Source organism: Solanum verrucosum, unplaced genomic scaffold, assembly GCF_900185275.1.
Source record: "Solanum verrucosum unplaced genomic scaffold, falcon-dt-bn FXZP01000268.1, whole genome shotgun sequence".
NCBI classification, from domain to species: Eukaryota; Viridiplantae; Streptophyta; class Magnoliopsida; order Solanales; family Solanaceae; genus Solanum; species Solanum verrucosum.
In genome coordinates, this window is record NW_026019957.1 from 4668732 (window position 1) to 4689458 (window position 20727).

General features: G+C 31.3%; 1 protein-coding gene and 1 pseudogene across 2 annotated transcripts; both read left to right on the forward strand.

Moving 5' to 3' along the window:
* Window positions 1–7761: 7761 nt before the first annotated feature.
* Window positions 7762–14241, forward strand: LOC125814626 (calcium-dependent protein kinase 2-like). Of its 2 annotated transcripts, none has more exons than XM_049494094.1 (8): window positions 7762–8669; window positions 9587–9730; window positions 9828–9980; window positions 12254–12369; window positions 13150–13317; window positions 13415–13542; window positions 13626–13725; window positions 13805–14241. In XM_049494094.1, exons 1-8 carry the CDS (start codon window positions 7955–7957, stop codon window positions 13877–13879), a joined length of 1599 nt encoding a protein of 532 aa, XP_049350051.1. In that variant the 5' UTR covers window positions 7762–7954; the 3' UTR covers window positions 13880–14241. The 2 variants fall into 2 exon arrangements, with proteins under 2 accessions (XP_049350051.1, XP_049350052.1); XM_049494095.1 differs by having other exon boundaries at window positions 12275–12369.
* Window positions 14242–20184: 5943 nt separating this feature from the next.
* Window positions 20185–20727, forward strand: LOC125814388 (methyl-CpG-binding domain-containing protein 4-like; annotated as a pseudogene).

Here is a 20727-nt window from a genome sequence, read left to right on the forward strand (position 1 = left end):
AATCTAGAGAAAACTAGAAAATAGAGTTAGGGAAGAAAAATTGGAAAGAATTGGCGAAAACTTAACTACATAGAGAGAACAACGTATAAGATTTTGAAAAGAGACAGAGAATATATACAAATACACTCAAAGAAATAGAGAGGAGAACTAATTTTCGAGTTCCTTTTTACTCTCTCCTCCCGTTCGTCATCCTTTCGGGTTTATTGAAGTAAGGGGTTGGTGGTGGAATCGTCTTCAGTGGCTCGAGTCCCCGTCGCTACCCGAAAAAAGGTAAAACTCTATGCTTAACTCTGCCTCTTGTTAACCTCTAATCATTCTCTATTTTCCGCTTGTGTGTTTGAATAGATAGAAATGCTTGTTTGTTGTTTGTTCGCTGGAATTTGTTCAGTGCTTTGTTCCCTTTTTAGGTTGCTGTAAATTTCCGTATGATTTCTTAAAATGTGGAAATTGTTTAGTCAAGTTGGTTTCTTTCTTGTATTTATCTGATTAGGTTCATAAAGTCAGCTAAAAGTCTGGTTTGATCTGTTGTGACTAATTCGGTTAGTACGTTAAAAGTTTTACTATGTTTCTTTCTACGCTAGTTGGTGTCTTTCTAGTACTCATTTAGTTCTTTAGGGTGATTTGGGTCTCTATTCGAATTTCCTGCGATATTAAGCGTGTTTCATAAATTAAGATGTCTAAATGTGCTTATGTTTCAAACCGTTTATTCTTTGTTCAAGTATTGATGATCCTTTTTTCCGAGGTTACTGTTTGTGTGTCAATGAACATGAGTATCTATTATGACTAATTACTATTCTAAAGACATGGCTGTTTTGACTTAGTTTCCGAGCTTGACCTTTATTTTTTATGCCCAAGTTAATTTCGTTTTCAAGCTTCAATGGTAAGATCCCCTGTTAATTCGTTGATTTCTTTGGATTTTCGAGAAGTCTCAAGTTAGCGTGTTATTTCAACCTCACCTTGCCGAGCAGTTGATTTCGTTCAGTATTGTGAGTGTGCATCAATCATAGTGTTAGCGCTTCTTAATCAATTTGGTCATCTTGCTATTACTTTGGATAATGTGTGAAAAGATAATGTTTCTTCTCATTGCCTTTAGTTTAGATTTTTCATTATAAGAAGTATCTCTTCATGCCTAATTCTGTTAAATTCATTAACTTTATATATATATATATATATATATATATATATATATATATATATATATATATATATATATATATATATATATATTAAATGAGTAAGCATTCGTCATTGCCCACAATTAAGGATAATTAATTTTGAGTAGTGACTACTGGGCCTTTTAATTGCTCATTTAAAGTTGTCATTTTTCTTTTTTTTTATGTCTTACTGTATGGACTAATTACATGTTAAGTTATACATTCTTGAGTTAGTGTGTATTTTCTTGTGAATTAGTTTATCCTTCCTGCATTTATGTTGATTGAATTATGTATTAACTCATTTCCCTTATTTTGTTTTGTATGTGAAATATGTCCGAGTTCACTATGAACTCCTCCTTCCCTTAGCACTTCGAGAGAGCCATAAAGGCTTAAACCCTTTCCTTTTCGCGTCGGCCAGCCAATGGAATCAAAAAAGGGGTCCCGGGAGCTGAAATGCACGTGTTCGGAGTGAGATCAAGGGATGTATACATGTTGTATACATTGTGATACGGCAGAAAGAGGGGCAAAAGCCCACTTAAAATTTCAGCAATTGTATTTTGTAATTATTGGGCTAGAAGGTCCATTTGTTTTGGCTATTATTTTGTTAGCCTAGGACAGGTACAAAATGGGTCAAAGGCCCAAAATGAAAATTAGGCCCAAGTACTGGTTCAGGCGAACAGAAACCCGGTCTTGGGCCCAAGACTCTCTCTCTCTTTTATCTATTTCGTATTTGTTCAATTGTTTATTTGCTATTTAATTTTAAGGTTTCCTAATCAATTCCCCAAAAGATAGTCACTTCGGGATTTTCTAAAGACTATATAATCATGCTTATTTTTCTACTCAAACTACTTCGAATTTTACTTAATAATATTTTAAATATTTCCCACCCCCCTAAAAATGATTTTAAGTCTTAATTGTTTATTCCCTCTATTTAATCAAGTATGTTTATCCTCTTAAAATATTTTGCCAAATAATTAATTGTCGGATAACCACATTAATGGACATTCTAGGTGCTTTTAAAACCTTCCTAGAATGTTAATAAGGACCTCGAACCCTTTTTAAGTTTTCACTAGATTGCTGTTTTAGTCTTTTGAAAACAATAGTTTTCTTGATTTTTCTCAAAAATTAAGTGGCGACTCTAAAATCAGTCTTAAATTTTTTTTATAAAACACATATAATTAACTTGTGCTCCAAATATTTCTTTAGTCCAACCAAAATACAATTATCTAAGGTGTTTTTTTAAGAAAATAACACAAAATATGAGATGAGTTCTGATGACACTAAAATATTCAATAAAAAATAATAATGAAATCATCATATAAAATAAATATTGCAAAGTCATAATGAAAATGATCATAATTTAAAAGTACAAAATCATGCTAAAATAAGTTTAATAAGTATTAGTTACATTACTAAATATTTAAGGAAAATTAAAATTAGATTATGTATTTTAATTGTCTAAACCAATGTAAAACTAAAGAACAAATATTCAATATTATTGTCATTCTTAGTGTTGAATTGATTTTCTTTTTGCATTAGTATTAATTTGATTTTGATATAAGTTTTATTATAATTATCAACATCTATGAACTATAATCTTTATTGGATCATTCCGAATTTTAAATTTTAAACTTGAATTAATATATTAAAAGATAAAAACTATGAAATAGTATAAGAAATATTTTAAAATTATATCAAAGTAAATATTTTTATGTATAAAATAAAATTTTTAAAATTACATATATAATGTCGGGTTGGTTTGGTCTCGGGTTAGTTTTTTTTAGTTAAAACCAAACCAAAACAAATATAGTCGGGTTTTTTTTCGATTTGACTCAATTTGCAATTTGATTCGATTTTCGGTTCGATTTTGTACACCCCTAGTGCTAAGTATTCAAGATGAAACTTTGGGCCCTAAAACTGACGTTTCACTTTCCAATATCAGCCCACAAACAAAGGTGGTTGTTGCTTTAGCATCAAATTCATTTGAACTTAATATTTTTTGTGTGGAGTATAAATTAATATAGAAAAATTATTAATTGTGATAAATAGTAGACTTTGAATTCATAAGTTTAAAAATATATTCTTGTTATAAATAACAATCTTATGCTAATTATGACTTATAAAAGAACGATCTTATATATCATCATCGTAGGGACTCTTCTTCTATAAATAATAATCTTATATTAAATACGACGTAGAATTATCGATATAGGACGCTTACATCTTTCCCGCTTACCTTCGGTCTACTTTCTTGTCTGTTGTTGCGTTTGAGATTGATGTGACTGCTTTAGACAGCTGCAGCCTTGTGTGCTTAGATACAAATACATGAGTTTTATGTGCTCAAATATAGATACAGATACAAGAGTCTTATCTACTTAAATATAAATACAAATACATGAATCTTGTATACTTAGATACATATACAGAAGCTTTATGTGCTCAGATAGTACATATACACAAATTTTGTGTGCTTAGATATAAATATAAGAGTCTTGTGTGCTCAAATACAAATACTAATGGTATTCCCACGTGGAATACGACCATGGACATAGTACTTTTAAGGCTTGAATGAAGGTTTTCTAATTAGGATGTATTACCTTTATACCTATAAATAGTAATTCCAACACAATTATAAGGGATTGAATTCTGAACAATATTAAAGCAATAAATTGATCTGAACTTCTTATTTACCAAGTCTTAGCTCTCAAATATTAATATATACAAACGTCCCCGACTATGATATCAAGAACGCTTAAACGTTAAGGAGTTCAGTTCAAACACACATCATCAGAGCATTGCCACTTCATACAACTTTATTTACTTACTTTATTGTTTTCATTTATTTCTTTAACAAATACCTTTAACTGCTAATAATCAAATCTAATGAGTTAAATTAAGACGTGTGTTCTTAATCTCATATATATTTAATTATACCATTTTTTCCGATAAACATATATTTTAAGTGATTAGTTTATTCATCTAATGGACGTTTGAGAACATACGTAATTTTTTAAAATAAATTGAGTTGATATATGTTCAAGTGTTTAATTGGAACAAATTATATTACGTAGTACTTTAATATGTGTTCACCTATTCAATTGAAATAAATATAGTTTAATCATTTAAATAAAATAGGAATGATATATAAGTACCCCATAAACTATGATTGAAATCTCAGCAACACACTTAAACTTAAGTAGGGTCTTATTACCCCCAAAACTATTTTAAAATGAAAATAAACGCACCCCAAAAACTAAATAGCGGAGAGTGTGCAGTGTCACTTGAAGGCAAATGAAGACCTTAACAATTGGACACATGTTTTTTTTTAATTAGTCTATTTATAATTAGTTGGTACACATAATTATTTACATTAAAACTTTGTAAAATATTTATTTTAATTTCTTCCTCACTTTAAACTTTTTTATTTTTTTTCTCTTTCACTAATTTCTTTTCTTTTCTTTTCTTTTCACTTTTAATTATTTTTTAAAAATTATGTATACTTTTTTAAAATAATAAACTAAAAAGTGTCCTCTAATTTTTAATGTTTTTAATTTTTAATTTTTAATTTTATTTCTTCACTTATTTTGATATCTCTTTAAAATTAGATTATTTTAAATATAGATTTTTTGAATTAAATATAAATTTAAATCAAAGGAAGGACAAAAAGGAAATTAAAAAAAAAATAAAAATCAATAGAATAATAAAGAGGAAAAATAATGAATGAAGGTCAAATAAAATGATTTTTTTTAAAAAAAATATAAGACAAAAAAAATTAATATTTTTTTACGTGTATTGGCTTAATTTAAAAACAAGATAAAGATAATAAGAAGATTTTAAATAATTTAAAATCTTTTTAAAAAAATTTAAAAAAAAATTACACTCGTAGCAGGCGCGTGTTGTACAATCGCAATCAACTTACCTGGTTGAAGATGCACAAATACAAAAAAAAAGAAAAGTATAGGGAATAATAAAATCCTAGTTAAATTAAATGTATCACTGTAATTTCAATTATCATCTAGGAGTACTTTTACATTATTCCAATAAAATATATGAATAAATTTAGTGAAATATTAATATACTCTTCCTTACAAAAATATTATATCATATAAATTGTAATGGAAAGTAATAAAATTAGTTCTATGTGTGACCTTATTCTGGTACTCATATGACATAGACAAATCTTAACGTGTACAATCTGTTCTTCTCTGGGGTCCTATCACACTCAATTCCAATTGCTTCTCCTTTTTGTGTTGGGACCCTCTAATATATATATATATATATCATAATCACTTTTTTTTTCTTTTGTCATTTGCTTCCTAACCTTTTCCCCAACGGCATCACCTGATAATTAGGAACGGAGTTAGTGTGTTGATTATGAATTTAATTATAGTTAATAATTTTGATTAAAACTTTGAATTTGTAATAATAATATACGATATCTCTTTTTGTTTTGGGACCCTCTTAATATAACATAATATCTTTTTTTTTCTTTTGTTGGTTACCTCCGAACCTTTTTCCCAATAGCATCATTCTGATAATTGGAGATAGAGCTAGTGTGTTGGTTATGAATTTAATTGGATTCAATAATTTTAATTAAAACTCTGAATTTGTAATAAGATTATTCAATTTTTTTTTTGTGTGTTGGGATCCTTTTAATATATCAGAATATCTTCTTTTTCTCTTTGTTGGTTGCTTCCTAACCTTTTTTCAATAGTATCACCCTGATAATCACAAATGAGGTCAGTGTGTTGATTACAAATTCAACGGAAATCAATAATTTTGATTTAAACTCTGAATTTATAATAAGAATATTCAATATTTATTTGTGTTGGGACCCTCTTAATATATCATAATCTCTTCTTTTTCTCTTTTGTTGGTTTCTTCCTAACCTTTATTCAATAGCATCACCCTGATAATTAGAGACGAAGTCGGTATGTTGATTACTAATTCAATTGGACTCAATAACTTTGATTAAAATTTTGAATTTGTAATAAGAATATTCAATATCTTTTTTTTGTGGAAACCCTCTTAATATGTCATAATCTCTTCTTTCTCTTATGTTGGTTGCTTCTTAACCTTTTCCCCAACACTATCACCCTGACAATTAGGGGCGGAGCTAGTGTGTTGATTATGAATTTAGTTGGACTCGATAATTTTAATTAAAATTCTGAATTTGTAATAAGAATATGCAATATCTCTTTTTTGTGTTGGGACCCTCTTAATATATCACAATCTCTTCTTTTTTCTTTTGTTGGTTGCTTCCTAACCTTTTTCTCAACATCACACTGACAATCAGGGATCGAGCCAGTGTGTTAATTATGAATTTAGTCAGACTCAATAACTTTGATTAAAACTTTGAATTTGTAGTAAGAATATTTTTTCTTAGTTCCATTGCATATTTTTTATGTTTTTGATTTTTCTTAATAAACTTTTTTGACTCTACCACTAATAAAATGTATAGGTCTTAAAAGTCAAATACCATCTTATTCCTTGAGATAACTTACTCTATTAATATTCTACTGTGTATAAATATTATTACTCTTAATGGAATATTGTTGTACCAAAAAATAATAATAGAATATTGTCAAGTTTAGTTCAATTATTATATAACATATATTATTGTAGAAATGTACAAGTGTTTAAGAAAGGATTAAACATGATTAATGAATAAACTATGTACATTGACCTAGTGCATAATTAGCCCCACAAAGACAGCTCCAGCCATACCTACCACAAAACTTGTCACTCTCTAAAAAGAATAACTCCACTAATTAAGCTAATTATTAAGACTTAGGTTAAGGTTTATTTCGGTATAGTGTATAAGAATAATATTTTGTCACTCTGTAAAAAGAATAACTCCACTAATTAAGCTAATTATTAAGACTTAGGTTAAGGTTCATTTCGGTATAGTGTATAAAAATAATATTTAATATGTTAATATCGTGTATAAGTAATATGTGTATTGGATTCTCTAATACATTCTACCAAATGACATATAGATTGAGATTAATCAAATCAGTATAAATCTAATCTTAAACTATTTTTTTTTGGTTTCCTAGCCTGTGTCTGGTATCCAAATTGGAGTTCGACTAAATTCAGATTCACGATTTTAAATTTAATCTTTTTTTTTGGTTTTCCACTCGGTGTTCGGTATCCACATTGGAGTCAGACTAAATCTGATTCACGCCGGAAAGTCCCACATTGGGCGTAAAGTGCTCCCTAACAAAAGGGACTCTGTAGTCTGTACCCAAGGGGACTCAAATCCGAGACTTCTTGATTAAGGATGAATGAGTACTTACCGCTCTACCATAACTTTTATTAGTTATCTTATACTTAAGCTTGAAACATTTTATTTCATTCAATCCATAATTATAATTATGAGCAATTTAGTCCGCGAACCATAACCGAATTTTATAATTATTGGTTGTAACAACCCACCTAAATAAATTTATCCTTTCCAAAAAATTCTCTTATTTTCTCCACTTTTTTTAGTACCTTTGTCAGTGTTTAAAGGGTTTATAGTATTTATGCTGACCAAGGTTTCAGTGTTCATAACTTTCCCTATAAGATTCAATCCAAACTCATTACAATTTTTGATATAATTAACAATTCCTATCTAGAATCTTGAACAATTCCTTAAAAAATCTTTCTTTTTGGTATTTCTTGAATAAAAATCCAATCTTTTTGTGTATCACTTTCATGGTGTCTTTAGTATCTTCAACTTAGATTCTAATCTTTCTTGAATCTCCATCTGGGGTTGTTGTTTTCTTGATTCTTGATTTCTGGATCTGTTGAGATAAATGGGTGTTTGTTTGAGCAAAAGTAAACCAGCAGAGTCTAAGTCTGATGGGCATTATAGATCAGGTGGGAGTGATGGGGGTGGAGTTGGGGGTAAAGGGCATAATCATGGAACCCATCAAGCTCAAATTCAGTATACTAAATCTCCAGGCCCAGAAACTCAATTACCCTTGAGACCTCAAGCAAGTCCTAAACCAGTTTTCAAGCAAGAAACCATTTTGGGTAAGGCATTTGAGGATGTTAAGGCACACTATACACTAGGTAAAGAATTGGGTAGAGGTCAATTTGGGGTTACATTTCTTTGTACTGAAATAGCTACTGGTCATCAATATGCTTGTAAGTCAATATCAAAGAAGAAACTTGTTACTAAATCTGATAAAGCTGATATGAGAAGAGAGATTCAGATTATGCAGCATTTAAGTGGACAACCAAATATTGTTGCATTTAAAGGTGCTTATGAGGATAAGAATTCAGTGTGTCTTGTTATGGAGTTGTGTGCTGGTGGAGAGTTATTTGATAGGATCATAGCTAAGGGGCATTATACTGAAAGAGCTGCTGCATCAATGTGTAGAGCTATTGTTAATGTTGTACATGTTTGCCATTTTATGGGTGTTATGCATCGTGATCTTAAGCCTGAGAACTTTCTCTTGTCAGACAAGAGTGAAAATGCTGCTTTGAAGGCAACAGATTTTGGGCTGTCCATGTTCATTGAAGAAGGTTAACTCTGCTGTATGCTTTCATTAATATTATTTTACTATTTCCGTATTTCTCATTATTAGTTTTCTGTTACTACTTGTTGTCGCTTATGGCTCAATTTTCTTACTATCCTGTTGTCGTTACTGCTTATGTCTTTGTCAATGTTGTGTTGTTGCTTTTATTAAGCCGAGGGTCCGTGTACACTCTACGCTTCCTAGACTTCCTTATGGAACTATAATGGATATGTTGTTGTATGTAGCAGCTTTGGGATGAGTCTTTTTGATGGCAATTCTAATGAAATCATCAAACCACAGACCTCCCATCTTTTCTAGATTTAGGTCTGCTATCTACATATCAAAAGTAATTGTATCTATGTAGGCTAAGATCCTGATTGCTAAGTTTAGAAGTAGATGACTTTATCTGTTTAGACTCCGGAGATGTTCACATCATTATTAACGTGCTAGCCTGCTAATCCAATGTTTCTGTGCCAAAGAGACCTCACTTTTTACTGGAAAGATTTTGCAACAATCATTGTCATCAATTCAGGCAATAAGTAAAATGCATTCATGCCTTTTTAGCATCATAAAGGGTTCCTAGAATTTGTCATTAATGTCTCGAGTCTGTTCAAATTGGCATGTAAAGTTACTTATATTTCTGCAGCCTGTTCAGACTCTTCTCTCCTTTGCTTAGGAAGTTCAAATTATTTTAGGCCTGATTAAACTTCTACGAACCTAGCTTACCATTATACAAAATTGGCTATTCTACAAGATGATAGCTCATTATCTGAATTAAGATAATCCTGTTCTCTTCTTACCAGCTTTTGAACTTACACAACCTAACCAGGGTTGCATGACTTTTCCTCTCTTCTTTACTGATTCTATCCCTGCTCTTAGCCTCTTACTTTGTTTGGTGTAATAAAATAATGGCATTCCTTGCAGGTAAGGTGTACAAGGATATAGTTGGGAGTGCTTACTATGTTGCCCCTGAAGTCTTACGGAAGAGTTATGGCAAGGAAATAGATGTTTGGAGTGCAGGTGTTATGTTGTATATACTACTCAGTGGTGTGCCTCCCTTTTGGGCAGGTAAAGTCAAGTGCTCTCATCTGCATAATTATCAGTTTACAGTGTGGTTTTATCTAGGACTAGTTGTGTTTATTGGTTTTTGTAATCTATAATGCAGAAACTGAGAGAGGTATATTTGATGCCATATTAAAAGAAGACATTGACTTTGAAAGTCAACCTTGGCCCTCTATCACAAGTAGTGCAAAGGACCTGGTCCGAAAGATGCTCAATAAAGACCCAAAGCAACGTATTTCTGCTGCTCAAGTTCTTGGTATGCATCCTTCAAAAAATAGCTCATTGACTTTAATAGTCGTAATGGTTTCACACTGAGTAGTAATGTTTGCCGCTATTGCTTTCTAAATGAATCCTCAAAGGATGCGAAGTTTAGTTTGTCATGTATTTGGTGACATTGCATAGATCTATTTTAAATTTGTCTTACAGTTTATTGATGGTATTGCTTCATAATGAGTTCTTTCTTGATAACCAAATAGGTTTGGCATGTGAATAGTGTTATCGAAAGCGATCTCTTCATCACTTAAAACGATGGAGCATACAACTATATGGCTCAAAGTAATCTTGCGAGAAGTGCTTAAACTCAATTTTTTCTTGAGAAATAGTGGAAATTGGTCACTGAACAATTTTAGTACTAGGACTCCTCTTCGCATATGCTTCAGTATGATCTTTGCCATCATTGTGTGCTTCTTCTTCGGGGTTTACACCTTTTCTTCTACTACTTTTGCTTCTTTTTTCTTTTCAAACAATTTACTTCTCTTCTTTAAACATTGTCTTCTTCTAATATGTGAGTCCTCTGCTCAAGTGCTTCTCTCCTTTCTACTTCCTAGTTCAGTTAATAAATCAATAAAACATGAAAATGAAAGCTGTAAATATATTTATTTTTATGACTGATTAATTAAATAACCACAACTTGCTCGGAATCTAGGTGTAGTTATTGAAGTTGTTATGGTCGATTATTGAAATAAAAAATTAAACACCAGATTGGAGTCATGTTTATGGCCTTGTCGAAATCCGTTCGGAAGGGTTATAAAATGATTTGATTTTAAAGTTAAATTCATGTTCATGTATGTTCTCAAAATGACATTCTTGTGTTCAATGCGATAGATTTCAAATTACTTGTTTCCACATGGAGCCTAGGAGATATGAAACCTAAAAGATAGTAACACCAAACATGAGAAGACTTACTGTTTGCAGCTCAAAATAGTGGGATTAGTTGACTTTCCTTTACCTTTATTTTAGTTTGGGAAAAGGGTCAAAAATACCGCTCAACTTTGGCTTATTGTTTGACTTTACCCTTGCCGTTAAAATGAAGTTAATTTTACCCCTCCCGTTACTAATTTCACCATATTTACCCCTCATTTGACGGAAAGCCCAAAATTAACCCAAATTACCTGAATTTAAAAAAAAAAAAAAACCATTCCCTATTTTTAACCCAATGCCCCGACCCCTCTAGAGGATAACCCGGTTAACCCGTATAACCCCTCAGCTTCCTCCTCAATGCAGCCATGGGTGCAACCAGATAATGCCAACATATCCATCTCATATCTTAGATGCAATGCTACAAATGGCCCTCTCCCCTAAAGCATTCGTACCAATGTTTCTCCCAAAGCCTCAATATCTGGAGTGAATTTCAATGCCTGAAAATTCACACGACATCTGCGTTTTTGAAGCTCAAGAGGAATCCCATTGTTTGCTAGCCTAGTATCTGTTCTGTTGAAATGTATTACTTGATGCTTGCTGAAGAGAGGCAGAATCTGCATTTGTAATCCGAATGTGTTAATACATATCGGTAAAAAGGCAAATAAATGAGTCAGACATTTGGAGACAAATCCTAACTCGTAATCAACAACTAAATGTTATAGAAAGACAATAATCAAAGAAGATTTGTTCAATTCGATATCTTAACAACCATAAGTACAAATTCTGATGGAGAAAAGGGGTTATCTTTTCTACAACTCATCATTCTTGGACTTAGCTTCTGATGGAGAAAAGGAGATTATCTTTTCAAAGAGAGAGAATGGGTAAATGGGAATGGATAACAGGGCATTGGGTTAAAAATAGGGAATGATTTTTTTTAAAAAAAACGGGTAATTTGGGTCAATTTTGGGCCTTCCGTCAAATGAGGGGTAAATATGGTGAAATTAGTAACGGGAGGGGTAAAATTAACTTCATTTTAACGGCAAGGGTAAAGTCAAACAATAAACCAAAGTTGAGGGGTATTTTTGATCCTTTTCCCTTTTAGTTTAAGGTAAAAATTGATGTGATTTACATACTTTCAAATGTTATTTCGTCAACAGACACTAGGACGTGTTACCCCTTGTTTAAAACCTTGGAATCAATCATTATTTCATATTTAAGTCTTTAAAGTGTCTGATCCCTATTTATGCTTCCACTCATCTGTATCAACAGGAACACATATTTTTGCTATTCTGGTTAATTATTCGAACTTAGATTAACTTAGACCATGCATAGATGAATGATATACCTAGAGCATACAATCTAACGATCTTTTGATTTGCCTGGTGATAGAGCATCCTTGGCTCAAGGTAGGTGGAGTAGCATCAGATAAACCATTAGATAATGCTGTCCTCTCAAGAATGAAGCAATTCAGAGCTATGAACAAACTCAAGAGACTTGCTTTAAAGGTAACATCGGAGTTAGTCGACTCTGATTTCTTTGCTGTAACTCAATACAACTATATGTCAATCTTTAGCTATTTGGGGTTTGCTATATGAATATTCCATTTGAACCTATTTTATTCATTCAGTCTAATTTGATGTTAGGGGAAAAGGGTGTAAACGGCATTATTTCAAATTCACTTCTCTGTTTTATTTGCCTAAAGAAGAGGAAAACAGATACAAGATGAGGAAAACCACTTACCTTTTGGCCCAATTTCTTAGACGAGTAAGCGGCAGAAGCTTACAACTTCCTGTTTACATCAAACAAAAGAACGCTAATTATATTCCTTTCTTTCAAACAAACAACTTTTAGAAGAACATAATTATAATATGAGCTTAAGAGACCATATTTGTTGTGAATCATATCCTTTGAATGAAGTTGGTGAATTTAGTGTGCTGGTGTTCTTCTAAATATAAATCTGAGCATATTTCAGAAATGAACTTTACTCTTTTTAGTGTTTCCTTTTCACACTAATGGACAACGCACTGATAGTATCTTGACAATATTTGTTGCAATCAACAAATGAAGGTTCAACTACTGGATCAAATTGGATGCAGATTGTCTTGACATGCTACTTGATGTCTGTGGGCATGTTTAGTGTCCCGCCTTGAGCCTAGTGCAATTGGATGATTTGTTTTATCCTCCTTGTGAATTCCTTCTTCTATGAAATTAATTCGTTTACTCATTCTTGTGAATTCATTTACCCTGAACTAGCTCATTGCTAATTGAAATGGTTTTGGTATCAGGTCATTGCTGAGAATCTCTCAGCAGATGAAATTCTGGGGCTCAAATCAATGTTCCATAACATTGACACCGATAATAGTGGAACGATCACGTATGAAGAATTGAAGAGCGGATTGGCCAGACTTGGATCAAAGCTCACAGAGGCGGAAGTAAAGCAATTGATGGAAGCTGTAAGGCTGAATTACTCGAGACACATCAACTGTTTCTTCCTTTCACTTTGTTGTCAATTGGTGTACCATGAAATAACTAATATCTTGTCCACTTCAGGCTGATGTGGATGGAAATGGCTCGATCGACTATATTGAGTTCATCACTGCTACCATGCATAAACATAGACTTGAAAGAGATGAAAATCTATACAAAGCATTTCAGTATTTCGATAAAGATGGTAGCGGGTAAGTCCTTTTGCAAATGCAGCAGTTGATGATCAAATGTGTGGAATTGTTAAACCAGTTGAGTTTTCTTCTGTATAATGCAGGTTCATCACAAGAGATGAACTCGAAACATCTATGGAAGAGCATGGAATAGGCGATCCAGCTAGTATAAGGGAGATAATATCTGAAGTAGACGCTGATAATGTGAGTTTGGTTACTCTTAAATCATATTCCAAAACGATCAAACTTTTCTTAACACGTATTGATTCTGTCATATTTACAGGATGGAAGAATCAACTATGAGGAATTTTGTACAATGATGAGAAGTGGAGCTAAACAACCAGGCAAGCTCTTCTAATAACACGTGTCTCCTAGTCGTTGGAGGTAAAACTCGGGAGTGATTCTTCAATGAACTGTTGCGCTGCCCATATGACCGACATCAAGTACATGACCAACCTGAACTAGTTGGCGTTTTGAAGTTCTCCAGTTGAAACCTGTAAATTGGTGATTCCTGTTTCTATAATCTATGTTCTCTGTGGTTCTTTTTCTCACATGTTGAATTGTCTACTCAGTGCACAGAGGAAATGAGTGAACATAGACTCTTTTACTATTTGAATAGAAACAAATGACCTTGTAAAGATATCTTGTGTTATTTTCAAAGTTTTTTTATATGTAAAATAAAGATCTCTCGTAAAAAGAAACTGAGAATTTTTGCGCGAATCACCCTGGAGTTCATTGCTTTCCTTGTATGGAGACTCACCCACCTTTTGTTTATTGTGCCTCTCCTCAAAATCAAGTCACACCATTTGACACCTCGAGTCTTATTTGTTGTGTTGAGTGTATGTGTGTGTTTGTTTTTACTCTTATTTGGACGTGACTTGTGAGGTAGCGGCGGGCTAAGGCACTTTCCTAATATCTTATACATGTATGTTATATAGATTTTAAATTTCATACCAAACACTATACTAGGTGTGTTGAATTTCATACATAGCAAAAGAATACAAATATAGTATTATTTATGCAAAATTTAATGTAAAAATAACTTAACTCGGAAAAAAACCTATCAAATGATTCCTAAATAACTACATATAATGAAAATCTTAGTCAAAATCAATTTTGCTTGCATTTTCAATTATTCACAAATTTTAGTGAATTTTAAATATAAATGTAATTGAACTTTCAAATATAGTACGTCAAACAAATTTCATTTAAACAACTTAACAAAGTCAGTTCCATATAAGCAAGTTAGCATTCAATGCAATTGAAAATAGGACATTCAATTAATTTGAATTAGAGCTATAATTTAACTCACCTTATAAATATAAATTTCTTGCAATAATATTTTTTATTGCTAAATAATCGCATAAGCTTTATAACCATGTGACCTTTTACCAACAAAATTGATTTGTGACAACAACTTTTTTGTTGTTGCATATCTTAGCTTTTAGCAACAATATTTTTTATTGTTACATAAACTTTTTTTAACAATATTTACACTAACTTTTTTCTGTTGCTAAAAGTACTCTTACGGGCCGTATGGTTACTGGGTAGAGTTATGCAGGTATTAGTTATGCAGGGTTTAATTATGCATGCTTTAGTTATGCATGTACTCCTATATAGTTATGTAGAGATCACAATACATAAAGTATTAACTATTAAATATTGAATTTATTGTAAATTAATATATATATTATTACAAATAAATAAGTAAGCAAATAGTATAAGTTCTCCCACTTTATGAATAAAAAGTAAATAAAAAAATGTTTCCCTCTATACTAAATTGGGACCGTTATTTTTTTATTTTGTTGTTTTCTTTATGTTTATAACTTATAAAAATAAAATACGATTAATATATTTCAAGTTCATTATAATATCCTATTTTATATAGTGTAAATATTCTAATATGTTGTATATATTGTTTATACATTTTTAATATACCGAATATATGAATTATGTATAAATTCACATCCTAAACAAAAAAAAAATACATATATTAATTAAATAAGTGGAATATATTTAATAATATATAACCTTAATAAATGATTAACATATGTGCCAGCAAAATATATACAATTCAATTTGTAATATTAATAAAATATTACATTTGGATTTCAAATGAAAACAGGAAAAAAAGGTTATTTGTGAATTAAGAAGAGTAAAAAAAAAGTTAGGAAAATAGTATAGTTAGGTAACGTTTTCAATAAAAAAATAAAAAATAAATTAATAGAGGTAAATGTGTAATTTACTATTTTAATATATGTATAACTAATATCTGCATAATTTATTTCACCTTCTACCCTGCATAACTTATACATAGATTCCCTCATAAGTTATGTAGATATTAATTATGTAGGACTACAAAAAACACAACCAAACACCGCATAAAATTAATACATGAATAACTTTTATACAAAATTTGAAATCCTACCAACCAAACATGGTATACGTTATATTGACTTTTCCACCTAATACAGAACTTCTACCAAACATAGTAAAACTAATGCAACTATTTATACATGAATAAAATGCAACTTATACAGTTACCAAACGGCTCCTTAGCCAATAACGTTAAATATATATTGCAACAAAAATAAATTGTAGAAAATTCCCTACTTTCATATAGTTAGTTTACTCATAATTTTACGTGGCATTTTACCACTTATATTATTTAAAAAAAATAATATTCTCTATATTATATTATTATTATACCTATTTTTGAAAAATTTAATTACCTTTTAGTTATAACAAAACTATAAAATGCATTTATCATCATGAATTTAACTCATTTAAATAAAGTATTTTATATGACATTCATTATTACAAGTTATTTTAAAATTTTATTAATATTATTTTATAGTATTGTTGTAGTATTACATTTAAATAAGGCGGAATGGCTTGAGAGACCTTGTACTTGACTCGATTTGTAAGTTGGATCCCTGTACTTACGACTTTGCCAACTAAACCCTTAAACTCATTCAAACACAATATTTTAGACCCCTTTCTTATCTGATGGGTGTGCGTGTAGTACACTCATTTTACACATGAAATACCACGTCATTTTTTAATGACACATTATTATTATTATTTTAATGACACATCATAAATTAAATATTAAAAAATAAATAATATTTAAAAAAAATGCACTTTTCTCACTCTCTCTCTAACTGTACCATTTTTCTCCCTTCCCACTTCATCTTCTTTGTTCCCACCTTCTACCATTTTCGTCTTTCTTCATAGTTCATACTCAAAAATTTCTTCAATCACAAAATGTGATAGATTATAATTAGTTCTTGAACATGCTTTATGGTTCTATTTATTTTGATTTAATAAAAAAAGATATCAAGAAAACTTCAAATTGGAAAAAATATATTTATATGTAAATTAAAGTAATAGATCTTAAAGAATTAAGTTTATAAAAATGGTGAATGGTATATTTTTTTGCAAAAAAACTTTTTTCAATTTTTTATTTGATGATTTTATTGTGATAATGTGTACGTCTAAGAAGAAGAAGAGAAAATGAGTAGGGACTGGGGAGGGTGGGGGGGGTGTTGGATGTGGGCTGAGGTTGAACAAGAAGAAGAGGAGAAAATGAGTAGGGGCGGGGGAGGATGGGGGGTGGGGCTGAGGTTGAAGAAGAAGAGGAGAAAAGGGTGGGGTGGGGTTGAAGAAGAAGATAGAAGGGGTGGGGGTGGGGCGAGGTGGGGTGGAGTGAAGAAGAAGGAGGTTTTTAGTATTATTTTTTTTTAAAATTATTATTATTGTTTTTGTCTTATAATTTTGATAATTTTAAATTAAAAATATTGTATTTACTTGCTTCAAAACGCGTGGAGTCATGTATTTGTCCAATTAAGCCATTTCAGTGCTACATAAGCTCGGTCAATGGTCAGAGAGGTTTAAAAAATAGAGTTTCATTGAGTTTAAGGGTTCATTTGACAAAACGATGAGTAGAAGGGTTCAACTGATAAACGAAGCCAAGTACAGGGGCCTCCCAGGTCATTCGATCCTAAATACAATTTTAATTTTTTTTCTCAAAAAACTATCCAAATTATGTCAATTTTAGCCAAAATTCAAAACCAATTACAACCCCTAATTAAATTGATTCAATTCATGACCCAACAAAACAACCCAGAACCCGACCTATTTGATCATTTTAATCTCCTCCGTTCAATCAATTTAATCGGATGATCCACACTTCTCCCTTTCACTATTTATTTAACCCTCACAATTTTCTAAATCTTAATTCATTTATATTCCTCCGATCACCTCCAACTCTTCTCTTTGTCTCTCTTTCATCCTACAAACAATAAGAGTCTCCTTCAAGCCCTGATTATTTCGTATGTAAATCTAGGGCTGGGCATAAATACCAAATTGGACCTTTTTTTTGGTATTTTGATTTTGGTATTTCGATTTTCAGGTTGATTTTCGGTATTTCGATTTTCGGGATGTGTTTTTTTAATTTTTGGTATTTCGGTTAGGTTTTTGATATGTATTTTTGTATTTTTCGGTATTTTAGTTTAACAGGAATTTACTATATATATATATATATAAATATTAATAATTACATAATATATAAATATATATATATATATAAATATATATATATATATTTATATTTATATATATTATGTAATTATTAATATTTATATTATATTGGTTTACCTTTTAAGTTTTATTTCTTTTTACCCATAGCAAATTAACAACTGTCAAGTGTCAACTAGCACTAGGGCTTCAACTTTTCTTTCTTTTTTTCTACTTTGCGCCGCACTTTTTAGGTTCCAACTTTACATTTTTCAAGTAAAACCAGCCGACTAGCGATCACCGCCACCAGCGACCGCCGCGATCAGGGTAGTAACCCGCGCCGCGACTAGGACTGCCGACCAGCGATCGCCGCGACCAGGGGAGCAACTTGCCCCGCGACCAGGATTGCCGACCAGCAATTAACGAGTCAGCGACCATTAATTTCAACCGCGACCCATGGTATTCGTCCAACATGCTTCTGTTTTCTTTTTCCATTTTTTTTTAGTTCTTGTGTGAATTGTGAAATTAATTTTTTGTACAAACAAAAATCAAATCAAATTAACAAAAATTGAACCGAAATAACTTGGTTAGATGTTTAGTAACACTATTACAAGAATCGAAAAAAATTTGAAACCGAACTGAATTATCGAATGCCCAGCCTCCTATGTGAATTTGTATAGATTTTTTCATTTTCAAATCCTTTTTTCACTTTTTGTTTCTCTCTTTATTCATTTACTGTAAGATTTGGATAAAAGAATGAACATCTGAGAGGACTTTTTGTCATAAATTGTTCCCCAAAAAAGGAGATGAAGATATCACAATATATGAACATAACTGTTTAACTACTAGTAAAATGGGGTAGCAATGTCTATTTCTTATCTAAATGCCGATTGATTTGTTTCCATGTTTATATGATTTATTTTGATGTCATTTTTTTAAAATTATTTTTGAAAAGGGAAATTATGGAGGAGATTAGAAAGTGGAGAATCAAACTCTTAACAACAAGGCAAAAATTCAGGTAATCAACTAACTAAGCTACTAAAATTTCTCTTAGTATATTAGTCTCTTAGTTTTTTTATTTTTTGATTGTCATTATTTATCCTTTCCTTGATACATGATAGATAATTCATCTAGACAAATTTGTTGGTTTTTTTTTCAAAATTCCCCACTATTTTTGGTCAAGTGTGGAATGCTATTATAAATGCAACCTTCCCCAAACTTATGAACCTGATCCTGACCAAGGACCTAACTTACAACCCTAAACGTGAATCTCGACTGGGGATCCTGAATCCCTGATCTTAAACATGAGTTTGAGACTCGAGACTCAGACTCGACTCTTGATTCTCAATTCTTGACCCTTGATGTGATCTTACTATATGACTTTCGAAGTGAGATCCAAACTTGACCCAACTCAATCATATGTCAGTATCAAGGTCAGATCCTGGTTTGGATCTGTATCTTTAATCTCAGTTTGGGATTAAGGTCTGAATTAGGTCAAGATCAGGGTAGGTGTTATTCTTCTTCTTCTTCTTTATTTTCTTTGTTTGTGATTGTGTGCTAGTTAACCCATAATATTTTTATAACAAAACTTGATTATTAAAATAATGGTTGAAACTCATTTTCACCCCAACTTTGCTTTAAAAATCGAACTCTCCCCTCAACTTTGAACAATAATCAACCCCCTCCCCCTCCGTTCATCTATGCATTATCCATTTTATCCTTGTTATATCACATAAAGGTAATACCTCTTTATATTATGTATAATTTTTTTTAACATTATAAGTATCACTACACGAAACTTGACTTTTAAAGACCATTTGTTAACGAAGGAAGATAAATCCTGTAGTTATAAGTACATTTATAATGACCAAAAAAAATTCCGGTCATCAAAATTAATTTTTAGTTAAGTATTAACAAGGGGATGTATCCGGTTCTTAAAAGATTTATTACCCCGTCTTTAAAGCCAAATTAATTCATTAATAAAAATAAAAATTGGTAACTTTTCCCTCTTTATATTCATCACCTCTGTCACCCACTCATGACTCACCCATGCAAAAGAAAAAATATATATATAAAGGCTTATTGAATTTTATATGGTTAAAAAAGCTTCAAAAGAAAGAGGAATGAATTTGGTTACACTCAGAAATGACAAACGATTCTCCAAAAATTCAAAAGATATCGTCGAGGTTGGCAACAAATCCATCAGTGAGCATATGGGTAGCACAATGTGGGAAATGCTTTAAATGGAGGACGATATCAATACTTGAAGAGTTTGAAGAAATCAGAAGTAGGTTTGTTGAAGAACACTTTAACTGAGACAACAAACTTAATGGTTCTTGTGATGAACATCCGATATTGAGTATGATTCTTCTCAAACTTGGGTAATTGACAAGTTCAATTAGCCTAAAACCCTATATGGGTTTAAGAGAAGATTGTACCTAAGGAAATATTACTCTAAAATGGATTCTTATTATTTCACTCCTTAGAAACTTCGATCCTTTACAAAAGTGGGTAGTTTTCTTTAACAAGATTCTGAGTTCAGTGACATCGAAGTCTCAAATTTCAGTTTACCAGCCCCACAATTATGGATGATACTATACCCACTACCGCTCTTCTTGCCAACTCTAACATGAAGGTGCAAAAAGATATCTCAATTGCTAGATTCACCTTTTGTGAGGAAAGATTTGA